Here is a 23152-nt window from a genome sequence, read left to right as displayed (position 1 = left end):
CTTAATATTTAGTTAAAAAATTCTTTATGTTAAGCATCTACGTATGAACCTGTATTTTAAAAATAGTTTAACCCAACAACTACATTTACGATCTAGATCTAAATATTGCTTTTGTCAGCGGCATTTTTTATATTTTATTATTTAAATTATTATTTTTTATGTAAATTATCAATATTTAAAGTTCGACCACACATTGTTTAAAGTCGTACTTATGTTTAGACCAGGTCAATTAAGTTCATTTTGGTGTTGACAGTGCTGATTGTTTGTGTGCAAATTTTCAAAGAAACAAGAACAAAACTAAGTATGTGTGTGTGTGTGTGTTTTTTGCGAAATTTATGCAAATGTTATAATTTTTTTTCATTCGATTTGTTTACTTTGATACTAAAAACTTACTATGTATATCGTCCATAAATCTGATTTAGTATTCTTAATTAAATTCGAATTCATTAATTCCCTTTGAATGAATGGAAAACTATGAACCAAAGAACCATATAAATATTTTGCGAATTTGCGAAAATGGTATCAGTCATCTGTTGGTATTCCTCTTTTAGACTACATACTAAAGAAGAATTCCCTACAGAATAAAAGTTATTTGAAAATATCATATAGAGCTATTAGGAAAACTTACGAAAATGCGCACGAGCCTGCTTTTGCTGGTTCTGGCCGCGCTGTTAATGCAGTCTGCATGTAAGTCATAAATAAACATTTTCTATATATCCACATGGAATTAATTCATTCATAAAATGTATTTACAGATGGTCGCCATGAGGGAAATCGAAAAGGATATAAATTGTTTGGACAACGCGGGCGTTCGAACGACGATGAACCTCGTTTTATCACAGCATGGATGAATAAGAAGACAACAACAACTACTCCTAAGCCAACTACTACTATGACTACGGGACCAGAACCACCAACAACATGTGAACCATGTACACCAACAGGAACATTACCACCAACACCTCCAACAGGAACACTTCCTCCAACACCTCCAACAGGAACACTACCTCCTCCACCACCGCCACCACCACCACCACCTCCTCCACCTCCACCTCCGCCACCACCACCACCACCACCACCACCTCCACCACCACCTCCTCCACCACCACCACCACCACCTCCTCCACCACCACCACCTCCTCCACCACCACCACCACCTCCTCCACCACCACCTCCACCACCACCACCTCCAGATGCACCAGCTGATGATGATGAAGATGATCCCCCAGCAGGTGATGACGACGAACCCGAAGATGATGAAGAAGATGATGCCAAGGATGATGAAGAAGATGAACCCAAGGAGGATGATGAAGACAAAGAAGACGACGAAGAAGAAGAAGAAGATAAAGAAGAAGAGGAGGAAAATGAAGAGGAAGAGGAAGCAGCTCGTGGCTTAAGTCGCTTTGTTAGACCAAAACTCAATAGCAAATATGATGACGATGAAAGCGATTTAGTTAATCTTAGCAACGAAAAGGATGACTTGACCACCAATCCCGCAGAACTTGGTCGTGCTGCACGATCACGCATCTCTAATTGGCGCCGTCGTCAAATGATGCGCCGTCGTCGCCAACAGGCTATGAGACGCAGACAACGCATCATGCAAAGAAAACGTTTAAGGAACTTTAGAAAGAACAGAAATAGAAACAGTTATCGTAAACGTTTGCAAAGACACCGCAGACGTGAAATGATTCGCAGACGCAATCGAATTCAGAAAATGCGTCGCCGGGAGATTCTTAGACGTAGACGTCTAGCAGCAAGCCGCCGCAGAGTAGCACTACGCCATAGGAGACAATTAATGAGAATTAGAATGCAACGTATTAGGGCTAAAAGACGCCGTGCTAATGTAAGACGCCGCAATAGAAGGCGTCGCCGCAACAGGAGAAATCGCATCAGACAGCAAATTCGTTTACGTCGTTTTAGACGCCGCCCTGGAAGGAAACTGATTATCCGCCAAGTTTAAATAGAACTCTGACAAACGATTAATAAATTTTGAAAAACTTATAACGTAATAGTATTCTGTTTTATTTGAAATGTTCATTTTAACAAAAGGAATCTTAAAAGGGGTAAAAGGTTTAAAACTTGGTAAATACTAAAAATTTCACTGTAATATTCCTTTTGCTGAAGATCTCTTCTAATCTATTCTAAAATAAGTTTCATTGGAAAAAGGTAGTTATCTGGCGATAACTCATATTTTTCAATTTGAATAAGGATATTATTTTGGAAATATTTAGCTGCTAGAACTATTTTTGTGTTCTTAAACCTAGAAAACATAGATTGCTTGTAAATTGGTTTCAAGCATTATTTATTATATATACTTATAATAAAATTACTTTAAATACTAATATCCCAGCCAGTGTTGACACAACAAATGCTTATATGAGGCCTAGTATCAATTATGTCCCGATTCTCAAAGAATTTAAAGTGAGATTTTAGTTCCATTAAAACTTGATTATGTTTAATTTTGTTGCTATAATGCAATTTTGTAGCTAATTATGAGCTTTAAAGTAATTTTCTGAGAGGACTTTATATGGGGGATAGTGTCAATTTTGTGGCGATCCTTAAAACAGTAACATTTCGTCTCCAATTAAACTTGTTTATGTTGAATATAATCGCTATATACATATGTATGGTTTTTTAAGTCAGTTTCTAGCAATATACTCATTTTCTGAGTAAGGCCTGATATGGGGGCTAGGTGAAATCATTGACCGATATTTTCCATTTTCAATACCAACTAAAAATATTTTGACAAAACATTTCAGCTCTCTATCTTGTTTCTTTTCGACTCTCTCGTGTTTTCAATAAAGAGACTGACGGACGGACATAGTTGGACCGTCTTACTTTTGCTAATATTTATAACGGAATGACAAAAACCCGCATCTTCTAGTTCAGTTCTAATTTAGTTCTAGTTCAGTTCTAGTTCAATTCTAGTTCAATTCTAGTTCAGTTCTAGTTCAGTTCTAGTTCAGTTCCAGTTCAGTTCTAGTTGGTTTATTACTAAAGATCAAAGAAAGTTTTTATTTTCACATTTTAAAAAGAGAATAAAAGCAAACAGCATTTAGTTTAACTAGTTCACATGTACACTTGCAAAATAAAAACAACCAATTTTGGTTAATAATAACCAAAGTGGGGACACTGATCCCAACATAAATACTGTGGTTATAACTTTTATAAAAATTGTTAAATTTCAAATTGGTCCTATCCATTCCATATAGATCATAAAAAAGGACGTCGAAAAAGTACATCACTTTTTCCCAAACGTTAAAAAAGTTTCTGCACGAATGCTTTTAAATTTAGTTAGTTAGTTAGTTAGTTAGTTAGTTTGTTAGTTAGTTAGTTAGTTAGTTAGTTAGTTAGTTAGTTAGTTAGTTAGTTAGTTAGTTAGTTAGTTAGTTAGTTAGTTAGTAGTTCGTTCGTTACGTTAGTTAGTTCGTTCTTCGTTCCGTTCGATTCGTTCGTTCGTTCTTTCGTTACGTTCGTTCGTTCTTCGTAGTTCGTTAGTTCGTTCGTCTAGTTCCGTTGAGTTCGTTCGTTAGTTCGTTCGTTAGTTCTTCGTTAGTTAGTTCGTTCGTTCGTTCGGTCGTTCGTTCGTTCGTTCTTCGTTCGTTCGTTCGTTCGTTTCGTTCGTTCGGTTCGTTCGTTCGTTCGTTCGTTCTGTCTTCGTTTCGTTCGATTTCGTTCGTTAGTTCGTTCGTTCGCTTCGTTCGTTACGTTCGTTCGTTCGTTCGTTCGGTCGCGTTCGTTTTCGTTCGTTCGTTTCGTTCGTTTCGTTCGTTGTTCGTTCGTTCTCTTCGTTACAGTTAAGTATAGTTTAGTTCGTTCGTTCGTCGTCGTTCGGTTCGTTACGTTCGTTCGTTCGTTCGTTCGTTCGTTTCGTTCGTTCGTTCGTTCGTTCGTTCGTTGTTCGTTCGTTCGTTCGTTCGTTTCGTTCTTCGTTTCGTTCGTTTCGTTCTTCGTTGTTCGTTCGTTCGTTCGTTCGTTCTTCGTTCGTTCGTTCGTTCGTTCGTTCGTTCGTTCTTTCGTTCGTTCGTTCGTTCGTTCGTTCTTCGTTTCGTTCGTTCGTTCGTTCGTTCGTTCGTTCGTTCGTTCGTTCGTTCGTTCGTTCGTTCGTTCGTTCGTTCTTCGTTCGTTCGTTGTTCGTTCGTTCGTTCGTTCGTTCGTTCGTTCGTTTCGTTCGTTTTCGTTCGTTCGTTCGTTTCGTTCTTCGTTCGTTCGTTCGTTCGTTTCGTTCGTTCGTTTTCGTTCGTTCGTTCGTTCGTTCGTTCTTCGTTCGTTCGTTCTTTGTTCGTTCGTTCGTTCGTTCGTTTCGTTCGTTCGTTCGTTTCGTTCGTTCGTTCGTTCGTTCGTTCGTTCGTTCGTTCTTCGTTCGTTCGTTGTTCGTTCGTTCGTTTCGTTCGTTCTTCGTTCGTTCGTTCGTTCTTCGTTCGTTCGTTCGTTTCGTTCGTTCGTTCGTTCGTTTCGTTCTTTTCGTTCGTTCGTTTCGTTCGTTCGTTCGTTCGTTCGTTCGTTTCGTTCGTTCGTTTCGTTCGTTCGTCGTTCGTTCGTTTCGTTCGGCTCCCCCGCTGCTGTCTCGCCCCGCCGCCCTCCCCCGCCCGTTCCTCCCCCCCTCCTCCGTCTTCGGTGGGCCTCCCCCCTCCTCTTCCCTCTCCGCGCTCCCCCCTTTGGTCTCCCTTCCTTTTCTCTCCCCTCTCCCTTCCGCGGCCCTTTTTTCCCCTCATTTGTTCCCCCTCCCCTCTCTTCCTTCCAGCAAAGCGGTGTGTCGTATATTGCATATTCTTTACTCTACGTGTAGACCCAAAGTACTTGCTTGAGTTTGGAACAGCATCGAGTTTACATTGCCAGAATTGTTATACTTATTATTTTTCTATCACCAAGGAAATTATAAAGATCTTTCATTAATATTTTATTTTGTAAAATTTTTGTTGTATACTTGATCTTAACGACAAGAAATAATAGCCAAAACCATAGATGTATGTGAGATATATGCAAATTTTGTCCTAAAAAAATTTACATAGATTTTATTGCAAAAATGATTTTGCTTGTTATACATGTTTATAAATTAGATTAGTGGTATTAAAAAATTCTATTCATAAATTTCCTATAATTAAATAAAAAATTATAAATTCTAAGTAAAAAACTTTAAAATTATGCAAAAAAAAATTGATTAGTTGATATTCCTTTTTCCAATAATTTTTAATATCGAATGAAGTAACGAAAATGCACTCCAATCTGCTTTTGTTGGCTCCAACCGCACTCTTCTGTCTACAAGTTATTCCAATAAATATTTTGCAGGAATATTTTTCAATTTATTTAGATCTATTATCTTGAGGTCATTACCCTTTTATCTGAAATATATATTTTAATAACTTTTTATATTTGTTTTAGTATTTTTCTATTCGAAATAAAACAAAAAGAAACAAGAACAGAAATGTTTGCAAAATTTATGCAAATTTTTAAATTTCTTTTTATTAGATTTGTATAGTTTTTGTTGCAAATATGAATTAACAATGATACTAAAAACTTAGTATATCGACCATAAATCTAATTTAGTGATCTTAATTAAATTCGAATTCATTAATTCCCCAAGAAAAACTAACAATAATGAATCCAAAGAATTATATAAATATTTTGCGAATTTGCGAAAAAAGTATCATTCACCTGTTGGTATTCTTCTACATAACCACATACTAAAGAAGAATTTCCTACAGTATAAAAGTGATTTGAAGATATCAAAACTACGATATTTTCCAATTTCATATTTATAAAGCATTAAGTAAACTTGCGAAAATGCGCACGAGCCTGCTTTTGCTGGCTCTGGCCGCGCTGTTTATGCAGTCTGCATGTAAGTTATAAAGAAATATCTGCTATATCCCTACTACAGTTGAAATTCATGTTAAATATTGAAATTTTATTTACAGATGGTCGACATGAAGGAAATAGAAAAGGATATAAATTGTTCGAACAACGAGAGCGCTCGAACGTAGGAGAACCTCGGTTTTACCCATGGATGAATAAACATCAACCACAACAACCAGCTCCTGAACCACCTACTACTACTATGGTACCAGCGCCACCACCAACAACATGTGAACCATGTACACCAACTGGAACAGTACCCCCAACACCTCCAACTGGAACAGTACCTCCAACACCTCCAACAGGAACACTTCCACCACCACCACCTCCACCACCTCCTCCACCACCGCCTCCACCACCACCTCCGCCACCACCTCCACCTCCACCACCGCCGCCACCACCTCCACCTCCTCCACCACCACCACCTCCACCACCACCACCTCCTCCACCACCACCACCTCCACCACCTCCACCACCACCACCTCCTCCACCACCACCACCTCCAGATGCACGTTCAGCTAATGACGATGAACTACCACAAGCAGGAGATGACGAGGATCTTAAATTTGATGAAGATGATGAATACAACTATGAAGATGATAGCGCAGAAGTAGCTGACAGTGATCTAGATCGTAGACCTAGATTCGAACAAAATGAATTACTTAATATTAACAACAATATGAAGAACTTCAATAACCCTGCTGGACTTGGTCGTTCTGCAAGAGCTCGCCCTAATAACTATCGCCGCCGACAGATGATGCAACGTCGTCGTCGTCAAGCAGCTTTAAGACGCCGACAACGCCTTATGAGAAACCGCAGGCGTCAAATGATGCGCAGACGTATGCGTTTCCAAAGGATACGTCGCCAACAACAACGCAGACGTAGGCGGCTAGCAGCTAATCGTCGCAAAATAGCAAGGCGCAATAGAAGACGTATAAGTCGTCTTAGAAAACGAATTAAAAAGGCCAACAAACGTCGTGCTCAATTGAGACGCCGCTACAGAAATCGTCTGCGCAGTAGGAGAAATCGCCGTAGCAGGAGACGCCGCAACAGACGCCATTACTAGATACAACACCTGACAAACGATAAATAAATTATTTGAAAACTTATAATATATATGATTTTGTTTTATTTTTATTATTATACTGAACACCATTACATTGTCCCTTATGTGGACATATCGCTAATTTACACAAGGCTGGCATAATCCAAAATTTGTATTTTTTGAACTGTGTATTCAGATCAGCAGGCACGGATCCAAACCCCCCAAAACCGAACATTCTTCATACAAAATAGTAAAAACAAGTAAGAAATTATAGTCGGGCGAGGCCTACCATATAATACCCTACACCTGTTGTAAAAATATGAGGGATAGGTGAAATAATGGACCGATGTTAACTATTTTCAATAGGCTTCGTTCCTTGGGACAATAGAAGATCATGTGCCAAACTTTATTGAATTATCATCAAAATTGCGAACTGCATTTTGATTACAAGGTTTACAAGCCCTATTCAGGGGTTCAATTGTATGGAGGCTAGGTAAAATAATGGACCGATCTTAACCATTTTCAATAGGCTTCGTCCCTGGGACAATAGAAGATCATGTGCCAAACTTCATTGAATTATCTTCAAATTTGCGACCTGTAGTTGGATTACAAGGTTTACAAGCCTTATTCAGGGGTTCAATTGTATGGGGGCTAGGTGAAATAATGGACCCATGTTAACCATTCTCAATAGACTTCGTTCCTGTGTCAATAAAAGATCATGTGCCAAACTTCATTGAATTATCTTCAAAATTGCGACCTGTAGTTTGATTACGACTCTGAAAATGATTCTAAGACGATTGAAGATCTTTATCTCTCAAATTCTTTTCTATTTATTTTTTTAATTAATCTAAGTATTTACACACTTATGAATGTACTTATGTTTTTATAAAAATTACAAAATGTAAAAAAGAACTAAAATTTACATGTTTACCTCCGTCCGTGTAAACAATGTATGCTACTGATGTCAAGAAAACCTATTCTATGTACATTTCTTTTGACGAACGATATAATCTATGATTTTATGATTTCAATGAAATTTTAATGACGATGATGACTTTAAAGAAATTTCTATTTCTTTATTACTTTTTCTTCTTCAATGAAAATAGCTTAGAGCGCTTTAAATGTGGCTTTAAGTTCTTGGGCATTTAAATGAAATAATAAGTAAACAAAAAAAAAAAAAAAAAAAAAAGAAATAATAAAACAAAAATAGTTGTACTTTCGCATTTACCGTTTGCTAAACGAGTAAGTACTTGACCATAAATTTTTGCATTAAGCGTAACATAAAAGTAAATAGTTGATGAATATGAAATGATATTCAGTTTTGATTTTGTTTAAATGTCTGAGCCCCAATTTTGAAATCGTATAAAAAGAATTGATTGTCGATCGATAATTATCAAACATTGATTTGCAATCACAGCAATCACAAGAGATTTATTGAAAAGTTCTTTTATTGATCTAAAAGTAGTTTCAATTATGAAAATCTTCACTCTGACATTTGTCCTGTTGGCAGCTTTTGCTGTAGTGGCCTTGGCCGAACCTGAGCCCGAACCAGTTAAAGGTGAGTTTACGAAAATATTCTTTGTATTCAGGTTTACAAAATAGTAATTGGTATTTATTTAGCTTCCAGATATCGTGCGGCTCAAATTATCGAAGATGATGTTAAAGATGCTGATGATCATGATCAGTTGGAAAATGATGAAGTTGTTGTTAATGATGCCTCAAAGAAAGGTGATGCTTCTAGTGGTCGCTTGTTTATGAAAAAGTTCGTATTGTTCAAGAACATGTTCGGCCAGAACCAAAAGCAACCCATTATACCCATTATTATTACTGGAGCTAATTCCGATGATGGCATTGGTTTGTCACCAACGACCACAACTATTACATCAGATGGTACCATACCTACTGCTACTGGAACTATTACAACTGAAACTTTAAGTCCCACTGGAGCTGGTGCTGGTCCTGAACCCGGAGCAGGAGCTGGAGCGGGAAACGAAGGTGAAGCAGTTAACCGTATTCACCTTTATGGTCGCGGCTCATCTAGCGATAATGACAAGGAAGCCGAGGAAGAAGGTGCCATTGTTGACGAACATACATTAGCTGCTGCTTTGGCAGCTGGAGCTGAGGAATATGTTGTTACCGATCAAGAAATTCAGGGTACTTCCGATGCTAAGGCCAATAATGGCCCAGCTCGCATTAACTTAAGACGTCGTGGTACTAAACGTGGTCAAGTTGTCAGTGTACGTGTACCAGCCAGATATCGTGGCTACTTCAAAAATGGTCAACGTGTTATTTTGAACAACAACAAGAGAACTCGTCCCGTTAAACGCCGCGTCATTAAGAGACGCACCAATCGCAGACGCCTCAATAAGAATAAGAACAAACGTCGTCGCATTGTGGTTGCCTAAAATTGCAAAAGTTAAAAGGAAAAGAACTGTAAAATGAAGACAAATTTTGTGAAATTGTTAATAATGTTAAAAAAAGAAACGAAGATAATTTATTAAAATAAAACTGCAACAAAAATGTCTAAAATTAAAAAAAAAAATGTGATTTTATTCGTGTTTCGTTTTGATTTCTCTCGTGAAAAACAAAAACAAAATCTATATATGTAACTCATATCTCATGAAAAAATGAAGAGTTAAAAAATGGTTTTCGTGAGTTTAAAAAAAACAACTGGTTTAGAAATTATTCGGTTTATACTATCGAAGATACGTTTTATAAAAAACCCTACACCCTTAAAACGTTAACATTAAATCGGAAGTAATTCCTTAAATAATTATGTATGCCTCTACTCTGGATTTGTCGATTGACTAGACTCTATACTTACATATCTATTGACTATACTATTCTTTGGACTTTCTCTAGCCTATTGACTAGTCCCTAATCTGGTCTATTGAGTTGTCTGTAGGCAGTTCACTTGCTGGAAGATGTAATAACTTTTATAAACATTTTTAAAGTTAAAAATCGGCCATATCCAATCCACATAGAGTATAAAAATGTACGTATACGCTCACCTTTTCTCAAGCGTTAAAAAAGTTTCCGCGGCAAATGCTTTAAGGTTTTCAAAATTTATTCTAAGCAAAGTTTTTAATACAAAATCCGAAATATTCGATATAAACAAGTGGCTCTGTTTGACCCACGACATTTACATGGAGAAAAAGCGAGGACAGGGCCTTTTAAAACAAAATCCGAAATTTTCGATATAAACAAGTGTCTTTGTTTAACCCACGACATTTACATGGAGAAAAAGCAAGGATGGGGCCTAGGGTTTATCCCTTTCCTAAATTTAATACCCAAACTTGTAAATTATACTATTAAATAATCGTGTAAATTTGTTTGTGAATGATTTTAGAAAACCAATTTGCCACTGAAGGTTTTTGCACCAAAATGACCCGGGAAAAATGTTTTCGATTTTAGAATATTACTGACTACTACGTTGTGATAGGGCCTAATAATAACTATAGTCAACTCTATAGTCAAAACTATAGTCGACTCTATAGTCGGCACTATAGTCGACTCTATAGTCGCCACTATAGTCGACACTATAGTCGACTCTATAGTCGACACTATAATCGACTCTATAGTCGACTCTATAGTTGATACTATAGTCGACTCTATAGTAGACACTACAGTTGACTGTATAGTATACACTATAGTCGACTCTATAGTAGACACTACAGTTGACTGTATAGTATAGTCGACTCTACAGTCGACCCTATAGTCGACACTATAGTCGACTCTATAGTCGACACTATAATCGACTCTATAGTCAACTCTATAGTCTAAAATATAGTCGACTCTATAGTCGCTACTATAGTCGACCCTATAGCCCCCGGTAGGTTAGTGGGTTCGATTCCCACCTGAGGCACTGGTTAAGGAGGGCACAAGAGGCTCGATAGAGGCGTAGGTGTATTTCTTCGGGTTTGATGTATGTATGTACATCCTCCTTTCAAACTAACTAATGTACATATGTATGTATATATGCAGGTCGGAATGCACTTTTCTACTCCTTCAAAATATGTATATATGTCTTTTATAGCCTACGGATGCCCCGATAGGGTTGTTGATAGTGTCCGACTGGGGATTGTGTGTTCGATTACCATCAGAGACTCTGGTCTACTACACTACAACGAATTGAATGCATTATTTTCCAAATATAGAACCAATTCTGAAGGCGTACAAATGTCAATATTAATTTCAACTTGGATACGCTAGTAAAAATAATAAAATATTTTAAAAAATCCATCATTAACTATTTAACACTTAATTTTATTAAAACTAATAAATGCCATTATTAACATAAATTAAAAGACAAAAAGAAAGCATAATCATAAACAAATATTAACACAACATTGTCAGCATTACCACCAATATCGCCATCATCATCATCACTAACAACGCAACAGTCATTACAGTCACTCAAAGAAATTTCACTCACTTTAGGCCACCTGTTACTTCGATGGCAGCACCATTAACATACGAAGATTTATCAGATGCTAAAAATGCTATTACTTCGGCAATTTCATACGGTTCACCCATGCGACCCAGTGGACAACGTACAACAATTTGTTCCTTAATCTTGTCGGGCACCACCTCAACCATTGGTGTATTAATGTAACCGGGTAAGATGGCATTGACCCGTATGCCAAATTTACCAAATTCCTTCGATGCCACCTCGGTAAATGATATAACACCTGCTTTGGTGGCGGCATAATTTGCCTGGCCAATATTGTTCATTTTGGCTACGATACTTGAAATATTAACAATACTGCCATCCTTAATATTGTGCTCAATCATGGCCTTGGCAAATTGTTGTGTCACCAGAAAGGTGCCCTTTAAGTTGACACTGTAGACATCATCATAATCGTGTACGGGCATTTTAAGTAAATAGCCATCTCGTGTAATACCAGCCGAATTAACCACCACCGAGGGTACTGTTTGAAATTGAGTGTTGGTTTGTTTAACGGCTTGACAAACGCTATCAAACGATGATACATCTATTTCCAAGGGGTAAACATCTGTAGTTAAAAGTTAAATTCATTATGTAGCACAATTTTAGGCTGCTGATAATATATAATCTGTATTAAAAACTCACCACTACCCAATTGTTTAGCCGTCTCTTCAGCTGCTGGTAAATTACGATCAGCTGCTATAACTTTGGCACCATAATCTTTCAATACCCGGCATGTGCTGCGTCCAATGCCAGAGCCAGCACCTTGATTTTTATGTTTTTTTTTTTTTTGTTTAGTTTAATATTAAACTTTAATCGAATAACTTTATTTTACTTACCGGTAACAATTGCCAATTTGCCTAATAATTGTTTAGCCATGTTTTAGATTTTGAAAAAAAGTAAAAATTTAAGAAAAAGAAAAATATTGATAAAGAAAGTATAACAACACTTGCTGCAATAAAGAAGATTAGTAAACAACTGATCGGCATAAAAATAAAAATCATTAAAGAGTACAAAGTTTGGAAAAAAAGAGAGAGCTTTTGATTATGAACAGAGTTGCCAAACAGATGGGGGGATTTGTCCCCAATTTGGGGCTTTCAAGTTTTCTTAATAGGTTTTTGCGGATATTCATACAATTTAGAATGTGAATGTCGCAATTTTTCAAATCGGAAAGACCGTTTGTAAGAGGACTAGATGAAATAATGGACCGATCAAAATATGTTGAAAATTGCGGTCTGTACCTTGCACATAATGTATTACATGGACTGCTTGCCAAATATATCTTAATCGACTCAGAAAGTGATTCTAAATCTATCGTATATTTTAAAGTAGGTGTAGTACAATATTTTTGTGCGTTACAGCAAAAACATATGTATAATACCGTTATTTCGTGCTAAATTTCCAAAAAAAAAGTTATGCTTAAAACTGCCTTTACACTTAATTTTTATGAAATTTGAAATCGATTTAAAGAAATTGAACCTTATTCAAATTGTATAAAAAATTATGGATTCATTTTTTAAATCTAACGTTTGTGTTGTAGTGTTTTTAAACTTTAAAAAATACCACGATCGGCAACTCCTGTACTATAGGAATTGCCAATCATGTTTTAGAAATATGGTAGCACTGTGCGTTAATAAAACAAATCGATTTTATTTTAATACTAAAAATATACTATACTTTGCAATCAGACTAATGTAATGCTGCCAGATAAAATTAACTAATACATACTATGATCGATCTATGTTCCATCCAAATTATTGTCAAAATTACTTCTTAAACGTCTAACTAATCTAGCATCACTAAACCACTTTGTCTCAAAACCAAGTTCTTATACGAAAAACTTGAATAATATAAATCCTATAGAAACTATTTGAATTTGGAGTTTTTGATCTACATTTGTCCGTTTTTTTTTACTAATACATATCTGACCCAAATACATACATATATCCTGATTTTTTTAATAATTTTTATTGACAATATTTAAGTATATTTTAAGTAAAATAAATTTTAAAATGTTTTTTACCGAAGGGACCAGGTCCCTTTATATTATTCTCAAATTCCATACTTGGTATAAAAAATATGAAACCAATATGTGGTAGCCTGTAGTGTTCTTATAACGAAAACTTTTTTCTTGGGGCACTTTTGTGCAAAAACCTTCTGCGGCATATGGATTTTTATATCTAAAATTTCAGATTTTGTACTTTTAGCATTTACCGCGGAAACTTTTTAACGCTCTAAAAAAAAAGTGATATACTTTTCCAAAGTACTTTTTTATACACTAAGTGGAATTGATAGGGCCGATTTAAAATTAAAAAAAAAAAATTAAAGAAGTTATAACCCTAATGTACATATGTATATTTGGGATTTAAAACATTTTACACTTAACGTAGCCCCCATTGTATTGTCTGAAGCCTGTTCAGTTAAAAGAAGAATCCGGATACTAAATTCCATGTAGTTGACTTTCAATATTTATGTGGATAGTTTTAAAACCTGTTTCGTAAAAGGATATTCATATTCTTCTGGTCATGTGTTAATGGGGTGAAAGTATTGTCGAATTGGAGATTTGAATATTGACCTCGTAAAACCACCCGGAAGGGTGCTGACTTCTAGAAGCAAAGGAATCACGGCTATGTGAAAAACGATTAAAGAAAATATCGGTAGTTCTAGGCAATGATTACATTCGTTAGGAAATAGATTTATTTTCCTTTTTCACAATACCAGCACTGTTAGACAGGAAAAACGGAATTCAGGGTCCCTACCACTTACAGAATATGTCCAAAACGTCATAATAATTCATTTTCTTGTCCTAAAAATAAATGATCCAAACCTAAAAAATTAAGATTTTTGCAGTTTTTTGGGAAAACGGACAGAATGTTTACGTATAAAACATGTCGTATTTTCCGGGTGTGTTGGCTCTGTGAAGTTTCGAATTGGACCTATTTTTATCAAAGTTTTAAATTTGAGCCATATGTTCTGACATCCCAAAGATGGCATAGGAAAACTAAAAGCAGCTTTGGAATCCTTCATGGGTTCTTTATTTTTTACTTAAGTTCAAGCCTCAAAAAAATTGGACCTACGGCAAAAATAGGGAATTTCGTTTAAGTTTTCGAGAAATACAGACTTTCTTTCGACAATATCTATCTATCTATCTATCTATCTATCTATCTATCTATCTATCTATCTATCTATCTATCTATCTATCTATCTATCTATCTATCTATCTATCTATCTATCTATCTATCTATCTATCTATCTATCTATCTATCTATCTATCTATCTATCTATCTATCTATCTATCTATCTATCTATCTATCTATCTATCTATCTATCTATCTATCTATCTATCTATCTATCTATCTATCTATCTATCTATCTATCTATCTATCTATCTATCTATCTATCTATCTATCTATCTATCTATCTATCTATCTATCTATCTATCTATCTATCTATCTATCTATCTATCTATCTATCTATCTATCTATCTATTCTATCTATCTATCTATCTATCTATCTATCTATCTATCTATCTATCTATCTATCTATCTATCTATCTATCTATCTATCTATCTATCTATCTATCTATCTATCTATCTATCTATCTATCTATCTATCTATCTATCTATCTATCTATCTATCTATCTATCTATCTATCTATCTATCTATCTATCTATCTATCTATCTATCTATCTATCTATCTATCTATCTATCTATCTATCTATCTATCTATCTATCTATCTATCTATCTATCTATCTATCTATCTATCTATCTATCTATCTATCTATCTATCTATCTATCTATCTATCTTCTCTATAAATAAAACAGTAATGTTTATTCGTAATCGATAAACTCAAGAACTACGGCGCCTTCTAGGACAATATTTCAAATATAAGTTTCAGGGATCGTGAGAAATGTTCCTGTAAAGTTTTAAATTTGTTCGACAGACGGCGTAGAAGTTTTAGTTTTAGTCAATTACACCTTAACCGCTATACCGATTATTTTAGTAAGTGCGCTACTAGTTATTTATATAAGTTAACTTTCGATCAATTACAATTAAAGCCAATATCTCTGTTACGTTTCAAAATTTACCACTTTAAATTTCTGACATTTAACTTTGTAATTTTTCGAATTGAATTTTTTTCGCCAACTTCTTTTTCATCACTCGTTTTGAGAAACTGCTATTTATAACCTCAAAAATAAAACACATTTTTTAATTTTTTTTTTCATTTAAATATTTTTATTTAATAATAAAAAAATCATTTACTTATCAACAAAATTGCCAGCATTTATTTGTTTAAATCAAGCAAATATATATTTGGATTCGACATTTTCTTATATTTAATATATATACTTTTTATTTTAAATATAACTTTTTTACGGTTTTTTATAAATTTACAACTATGTTTTTAATGGGATTTTTTTACAATAAATTCATGCAAAATATTATAAAAATATACAATTTAAATTACTATAATTCATTTTCATATCATAATTCGTTTGAAGTTTTTTGTTTTAAGTAGAAAAATTAAAGAAAATTACAAAATATTAAGTTATATACAAATAAGTAGTTTAGAATTTATTTAAATATTAAAGGAAAAATATATGAGATGAGTTTTATTAAAATTATAAGGGGATAATATAAAAGGCTTAAACAATTTTAAAATCAAAAATAATTAAGTAGTTTTTAAGATTTTTTGGGTTAAATTTAAAAAATATAATTTCCATTTTGTGAAGTTTTTTTTCGTTTTATTTTTGGTAAATACTTTATCAATTTAGGTTTAAATACTATTAAATAGCAAGCTTTTTTTTAATAAATTTCTTTAAATATTTTCACTGATTTATTTTCATTGTACACAGAAGCACAAATATGACTTTTAATAATAATTAAGTTTTTTCTGTTTTTGCTTGTAAGACACTACATTCAAGGTAATTTGCATAATATGCTTTATATAGATTAGATATTAAAGCATATAAATAGAATTTTAGATTCAAACACTTTTTTGTTACATATGTATACATAAGTAATTTACAATATTTAAGAGAAGTTGTTCATATACTAATGTTTTAGTTTTATTCATTTGGGACTTGTTCGATTCGAATTGCTAAAAAACTAAATTTTATTTAATTTATTTAATTGCTAACTTAAAGTTTATGACTTAAAACTATCAGGTACTTTGGCTTTTATACTAGAACTAACAAAAAAGAAGTTATAATATTTAAACTACTAAATACATACATATTTTCTTAACAAATTACTTAATTTATTTTATAATTTTTTCTTTGTTTAATTAAATCTAGTTACCAAATCTAAAAATAATAATTCTAAATATTTTTTTATTAAATATATATAAGGTTTTTGTTTATACTTAACATTAAAAGTAAACTCTTTTAAGTTGTTTTTTTCAAAGAGTTTAACACAATATTAATACATACATACTAATTTATAAAATTGTAATAGATGCTTTTTAAAGGGCTTTGAATATAAACTAAAGCAGTGTTGTTAGTGTTTGTCTTCTATATAATGGACTGAAAACAAATTTCGTTTATTTTCTTTAAAATACTTTGTTAATTTAGTCTTTTTTAGTTATTCAAAATTGGCTTTTCTTTAATGAAAGCAGAGACTTTGTGGAATAAATTGGCTTTAGAAAAATTCACCACTAAGCAAATGTTTGGAATATGTGAAAAAATAGTTTTAATATAAATATATTATAATATTTCTTCAAACAGAGCAATTTTTAAGAAACTCACCACGTTAAGGTGAATTAAAAAATTTCACCACTGACAGAAAATATCATTAAAATGAAAGAAAAAGTTCTTAAGGTATATCTTTATGCATATTTCTTCAAATAGAGCATTTTTCAAGAAACTCACCACGGCAAGGGGAATTAAAAAAATTTCACCATTAGCGCAAAAAAATCATTAAAATGCAAGAAAAAGTTTTTAATTTATGTCTTTATGCATATTTCTTTAAATAGAGCATTTTTCAAGAAACTCACCACGGCAAGGTGAATTAAAATATTTCACCACTAGCAGAAAAAACCTTTAAAATGCCAAAAAAAAAGGTTTTAATTTGTATCTATATGAATATTACTTCAAACAGAACACTTTTTTAAGAAACTCACCACGGTCAGTTGAATTAATAAATTTCACCACTAGCAGAAAAAACATTGCAAGAAATAATCTTGAAACTTGAAAAAATTTATAACAATTTTAAAATTTATCATATCGTGTTGATTTTAATTACCAATTCCACAATATTTTGAGAAACTCACCACTAAGAAGAAATCCTAGTTGAACAATCAGTGAGTTTTTCTTAAACTCACCGAAGTTATTTTCATTTTAGCAGGAATAATTGTATTAGTTCTACAACTAGTTCCAGAACTCATGTTTTACATATGTAATTAGTACCGAAGAATTGGTTCTTTGAAAACTGCTTCTCAATTATGTTCCACAAAAAGATAGTAGCGAAATCACTAGTTCTGATGTGTATTCTGAGGTGAATTTTTTAATTTCTTTAGGGAATCTTGAATACAATTAAAACAATATAAGTTTTCAAATTTCTTTCAAATTCCCCAAAGAATAAATCCCAGGTCTATCATAGTAAATGTTACCTCTTTTTCAAATATTTTCCCAGAGTGGTGAGTAAATCTAATCATGAATACATTAAAAATCTATCCAAAATTTCCACTTAAAAGTCTCCTTAGAGTTTGAGATGGTTGTGTTTTTTTGTTTAAAAGTATGACTTTGTTTTTTTTTTTTTGTAATATTTTTCCATATACACCTCGCGGTGAATATGTTAATAGAATGCCAGTTTAAGTATTATTTACAATTTCAGTCTTTCTTTTAATTATAATTATATTCTCAATAGTTATCTTTTTTATGTCTTTGTCTAATTTATTTTATAAAAAAATACAATTTTCTTTTACCTTAAACAGCAGTTGGTGGTGGCAGTAGGGAGGAATTCGATGATCTCAAATAAGGATTGCCATAAATGGCACTAAAACGTGGATCTACCGCAGAGGCGGGTGTGGCAGTTACCACATGAGTGGCGGTACTTTGATTACTACAACTACCATTGGGCGATGAACTCACCACCGAGGCTGTGGTGGATTGTAAACTGGGAAGACCATTCTCCTGACGTATTTCCCGGGAGCCTATAATACTGCCAGTTAAACTGCCGTTGCCATTCGATGACAAAAAGGTCATGGGTAGACTTTGTTGTTGTTGCTGCTGTTGTTGTTGCTGTTGCAGTTGTTGTTGTATATGATTTTGATGATTATTTTGTATAATAGTCGAACTGCCATTCGATTTGGTGGAACAAGTGGTGAGATATTGTGGTGGTGGACTATAGTGTGTGGTGTAATCACCATATGGTACATAACCACCCGAGATATCAACCTTGAGATCACTATAATTGGAAGTACGATCACCAGGTTCCATTTTACAAGAACCCACACCACCATTCTTGGTAATTTGGTGTTCACTTATAACATCGGCGGGTGGAAGTTTGGAGCGTTTTTTACATTTGAAATATACCACCACTAGAATGGTAATGATCATTAACAGAGCCACTGCTGATATGCCACCCACTATGGTCATTAGCAAGGGAACGCTTTCTGTAAATAAAAAGAAATTTTAAGAAAAAAAAAAAAAAACGAATGTTAATTAGTAAATTAACCAAAAAATGTGGGAAAATCTGTTTGCTTCTAATATTTTCTTTAATTCCTCAAATACTGAGGTAACACTTACTTTGTGCCTGTAGATTAATTTCTGCCACATCATTGCCATAATCATTAACCACCGTACAATTGTATTTGCCATAATGATAAGATTGACTGTCACGTATAATTAAGGTCGATTTCACACCACCCGGCACAGCATCCACTAAAACTGAATAGTCATGACCCAATTCCGAACTGATTTCATGGCCATTAAATGTCCAGGAGACATGACGTGCACGCGGCACCGATGTAGCAAAACATTCAATACGCGCTGTATCACCAATCAAACCGTATTGTGTGCGTGCCGAGGAAATGGTGGGTGAACCTTTAAGATAGACATAAGCATCGGCTGAGATCTCAGCATAACCGGGAACATTGGCTTTGCAATAATAACGTCCAGCGGTTTCGTTGCTAACACTAAAGGTTAAGTTGGGACTGGCGCCTACAACCTTTAAAGAGAAAGAAGAGAAAAAGTTATTTAGTTAATATTTTTTATTTAAAAGAAACTTTTTAAATTTTAAGGAAATATTTTCCAATACTTACTCTGTCAATGGGGTGCTGTATCCAAACAATATCGGGTGTAGGATTACCATCAACCTCACAGTTCAAGGTAACCAAACTGCCAATATCAGCTTCCATAGAACGAGGTTTTTCTTTGAAGGTGGGACCATCTAAAATAAGAGAAAATTAAAGAAAAGATAATGAAAATTAATTACACTTTTATACATTTCTTGTTAAGTTTTTAAAATTTTAATGTTTTTTGTAAACTTTCTGATAGTTCCTTCATAAATAATACTTACAGCTAATATCCAAGGTTTCGCTGTCCTCACTTTTGCCAATGGAATTTTGGACTTCACATTTAACTATGGCATCATGGAATTTTCTAGTAACATTGCGTATAACCTAAAATTATAGAATTATAAATAAACAAATTAAAAATTGAAAGTCCCTCCTTCCTTAAATAAAAAGTAAACCTACCATTTCTGTTTTTTGACCACCACTGATAGGTTCATCATTTATATACCACTTATAGCGCACATCACTGGGATTAGCATCTGCTTTACACTCGAGTCTAACTTGAGAATGTTCCAGTATACGTCCATTGCCCACCGCGCCTCCTATTACATTAACCCTAACTTTGGGAGCATATTTTACTTCTAATTTTATTTTGGCAGAACGATAAGTGCGATCGGCAGTATTCTGAGCTTGACAGGTGAAAGTGGTGTTGTGATGTTCCTTTTTGGGTGTTAGTTTCAGCACTGATTTGGCAGTAAATCTTCTAAGATCTGGCAAAGGTATGATGGTATATTCTATATTGTCGGTTATCACATTGCCAAAACCATCGATCCAGGTAATTTCTGCAGCCGGTTTACCACCCACCGAAACACATTCTATATCAACTTTACGATCTTCAGTGGTGTGTATAACTTCTCCTTGGATAATTTTTGGTGCCTCCGGTGGCACTAGTACCGTTATTTTGGCAAACGTTGATCTCACAGCCGGCTGTCCTTCGGGTCCCGGACTTACTTGACACTGATAGCGGGCATCATCATCTAACATTACTGGATAAATATCCAAAGAATAATCACCCTCTTCATCACTACCGATCATAGAGTAACGCTCAAATCCAGCCAAATCTCTAGAGGTACCCAAACCAAAATCATCTTTCGTCCATTGTAAAACCCCCTGCTTATTAATGACTCTGCAGGGTAGTGTCACCCTAGCACCCACTACCGCCGTTTGATCTTGCGGTTCCATGGCAAAACGTTGATTTTGAAATTGTGTAAAGAGACTGGAAGATTTGCCATGACAATAAGGCAGCGAGAGAAATAACACAGCCAGGAAATGATTAGTAGTTTCATTGAGAAAGTATTGCTAGTGTAGTAAGCCATGGTGTTAAGGGAGAATAGTTCGAAGTGAGGTTAAATGATTTAATGAAGATTAAATCAAGAGTTTTGTTAACATAAAATAAATAAATCTGCAAAAGAAGAATAATAAGATAAAGTGGTTTAATAATAATGATTATAAATTTTTAGGTTTTGAGAAATTGTAAATTTAGTTTTCTCTTGAACTAGAACTGAACTAGAACTGAACTAGAACTGAACTAGAACTGAACTAGAACTGAACTAGAACTGAACTAGAACTGAACTAGAACTGAACTAGAACTGAACTAGAACTGAACTAGAACTGAACTAGAACTGACTAGAACTGAACTAGAACTGAACTAGAACTGAACTAGAACTGAACTAGAACTGAACTAGACTGAACTAGAACTGAACTAGAACTGAACTAGAACTGAACTAGAACTGAACTGAACTAGAACTGAACTAGAACTGAACTAGAACTGAACTAGAACTGAACTAGAACTGAACTAGAACTGACTAGAACTGAACTAGAACTGAATAAACTGAACTAGAACTGAACTAGAACTGAACTAGAACTGAACTAGAACTGAACTTGAACTAGAAACTGAACTAGAACTGAACTAGAACTGAACTAGAACTGAACTAGAACTGAACTAGAACTGAACTAGAACTGAACTAGAACTGAACTAGAACTTGAACTGGACTAGAACTGAACTAGATTTTATGTGTTTGTTTCAAATCTAGTTTGAACACTAAACCTTAAAAAAAACCACAATTAAATTTCAAGAACCTTTTCTTATCACTTGATAATAGCAAGTAATTCGGTCTTTTCCCACAAAAGAAAAGTAATTTAAATGAAATTTTTCTTAAAAGCAATATTTATTTAGAACTTATGTAAAAGTACATATTTAGGTAGGTTTTTTAATACTTCTTTATAACTTGCCACAATAATTTAAAATAACAAATCTCCCAAAAAATAATAAAAAAACTTTATCACAACTTTATAGCGTTTTTGTTGTTATTCTGCTAGATGTCTAATACAAGTAGCACATTACAACAAACTACAATACTAATACCGGCTGGCCGTACTTAAACCTACCTGTTCAACTTGCTATTTACAGCGCCAAGAGAACCCCCCAAAACAAAAATGAAATATTTAATGGTGGAAAAAAATAAAACAACAAATTATTTTAATGAATTGTTAAATTACAATTTGTGCGGCATTCTGGTCACAAATTGTTAAGAAAAGAAAATTTTTATTAACACAAAAAATAAAAGTTTTTTTTTTTGTATATATTTTTGATTCTTTATATTTTTTCTATAAATTACAAACGGTGTAATGTAATATATTGTATTGTTGTATACAACGTAAGTATTATGTTATTGTTTGTTTAGTTAACGTATTAAGTTTGTATTTATTTGTATTGTTTGTTATAATATACCGGAGATGGAATACGTGTAGTAAGTACTTTATACTGCCTACATACCTACATAAATAGTAAATTTCATTAAGTTTTAGTTGGAGAAGAATTCTGTGTAAAAAAAAACTTTTATCTACAGGTGTTTTATACATATTTTTCTCACGCATTACATTTATAGCTTTTTTTGTTTGGTTTTTACATTGTAGTTGGTTTTTTTTTTTCTTTGTGGTATGTTGTTTGAAAATCGGTCGATTGAAAGAAATTTTCTCCCAGTTTATTTTGTTTTGACTCATACTTGTTTAGAGACACAATTACGATTTTAGGTTACAAGTAGACAAACAGAAAAAATTTCGAAAATGTTAACGCTTAAGGTCGACTATAAGATACACTTACACTTCAGATTTTCGTGAGCTATATACTTAGCTAAAACTTTAAATCAAATAGTGATTCATTAGAGTTTATTAGATTCCAATACATTTATTTCAAAATTAAGACCTAAAGTTTGATTAAATACGAGATTTACTTGAACAAACAGACGGATGTACATCGTTAAATTTAATAAGAAAATGATTCTGAGACGATTGACATACCGGGAGATTGTTAAAAGTCCAAAATTTTTAAAAAGTTACCAATATTAGCTCCCCACCGTCGTAGTAGTGTAGGGTATAACAGTCAAACAATCAAGATTTTCTAAATAATTTGAGAAAATAATGAAAATACATTTTACCAACAAAACAAATAGTACTTTATGTGTACTAAATATTAGTGATACTTACTATTTTGTATTTGGCCATTACAC

General features: G+C 33.7%; 4 protein-coding genes across 4 annotated transcripts; 2 read left to right on the top strand and 2 right to left on the bottom strand.

Moving 5' to 3' along the window:
* Positions 1-525: 525 nt before the first annotated feature.
* On the top strand, positions 526-6969 carry LOC119606300 (uncharacterized protein DDB_G0284459-like). The gene is made up of 6 exons (XM_037959745.1): positions 526-687; positions 756-997; positions 1039-1201; positions 1254-1843; positions 5879-6271; positions 6314-6969. Exons 1-6 carry the CDS (start codon positions 633-635, stop codon positions 6917-6919), a joined length of 2049 nt encoding a protein of 682 aa, XP_037815673.1. The 5' UTR covers positions 526-632; the 3' UTR covers positions 6920-6969.
* Positions 6970-8211: 1242 nt separating this feature from the next.
* LOC119606305 lies at positions 8212-9329 on the top strand. The gene is made up of 2 exons (XM_037959748.1): positions 8212-8456; positions 8519-9329. The coding sequence occupies exons 1-2, from the start codon at positions 8372-8374 to the stop codon at positions 9301-9303; spliced, it is 870 nt and encodes a 289-aa protein (XP_037815676.1). The 5' UTR covers positions 8212-8371; the 3' UTR covers positions 9304-9329.
* Positions 9330-11136: 1807 nt separating this feature from the next.
* Positions 11137-12319, bottom strand: LOC119606309 (estradiol 17-beta-dehydrogenase 8). Its single transcript, XM_037959753.1, has 3 exons — positions 12185-12319; positions 11991-12110; positions 11137-11913 (listed from the first exon to the last, which is right to left on the bottom strand). Exons 1-3 carry the CDS (start codon positions 12222-12224, stop codon positions 11330-11332), a joined length of 744 nt encoding a protein of 247 aa, XP_037815681.1. The 5' UTR covers positions 12225-12319; the 3' UTR covers positions 11137-11329.
* Positions 12320-15990: 3671 nt separating this feature from the next.
* On the bottom strand, positions 15991-23147 carry LOC119606299 (irregular chiasm C-roughest protein). The gene is made up of 6 exons (XM_037959744.1): positions 23130-23147; positions 20046-20942; positions 19868-19970; positions 19611-19738; positions 19096-19516; positions 15991-18962 (listed from the first exon to the last, which is right to left on the bottom strand). The coding sequence occupies exons 1-6, from the start codon at positions 23145-23147 to the stop codon at positions 18274-18276; spliced, it is 2256 nt and encodes a 751-aa protein (XP_037815672.1). The 3' UTR covers positions 15991-18273.
* Between the last annotated feature and the right edge of the window lie 5 nt (positions 23148-23152).

This window comes from Lucilia sericata, unplaced genomic scaffold (assembly GCF_015586225.1).
Source record: "Lucilia sericata isolate MDLA Ls3-8-SP2 unplaced genomic scaffold, ASM1558622v1 Contig000569F_arrow, whole genome shotgun sequence".
Taxonomy (NCBI): domain Eukaryota; kingdom Metazoa; phylum Arthropoda; class Insecta; order Diptera; family Calliphoridae; genus Lucilia; species Lucilia sericata.
The sequence above is the reverse complement of the archived record's forward strand: the minus strand, read 5'-3'. Positions and strand labels throughout refer to the sequence as shown.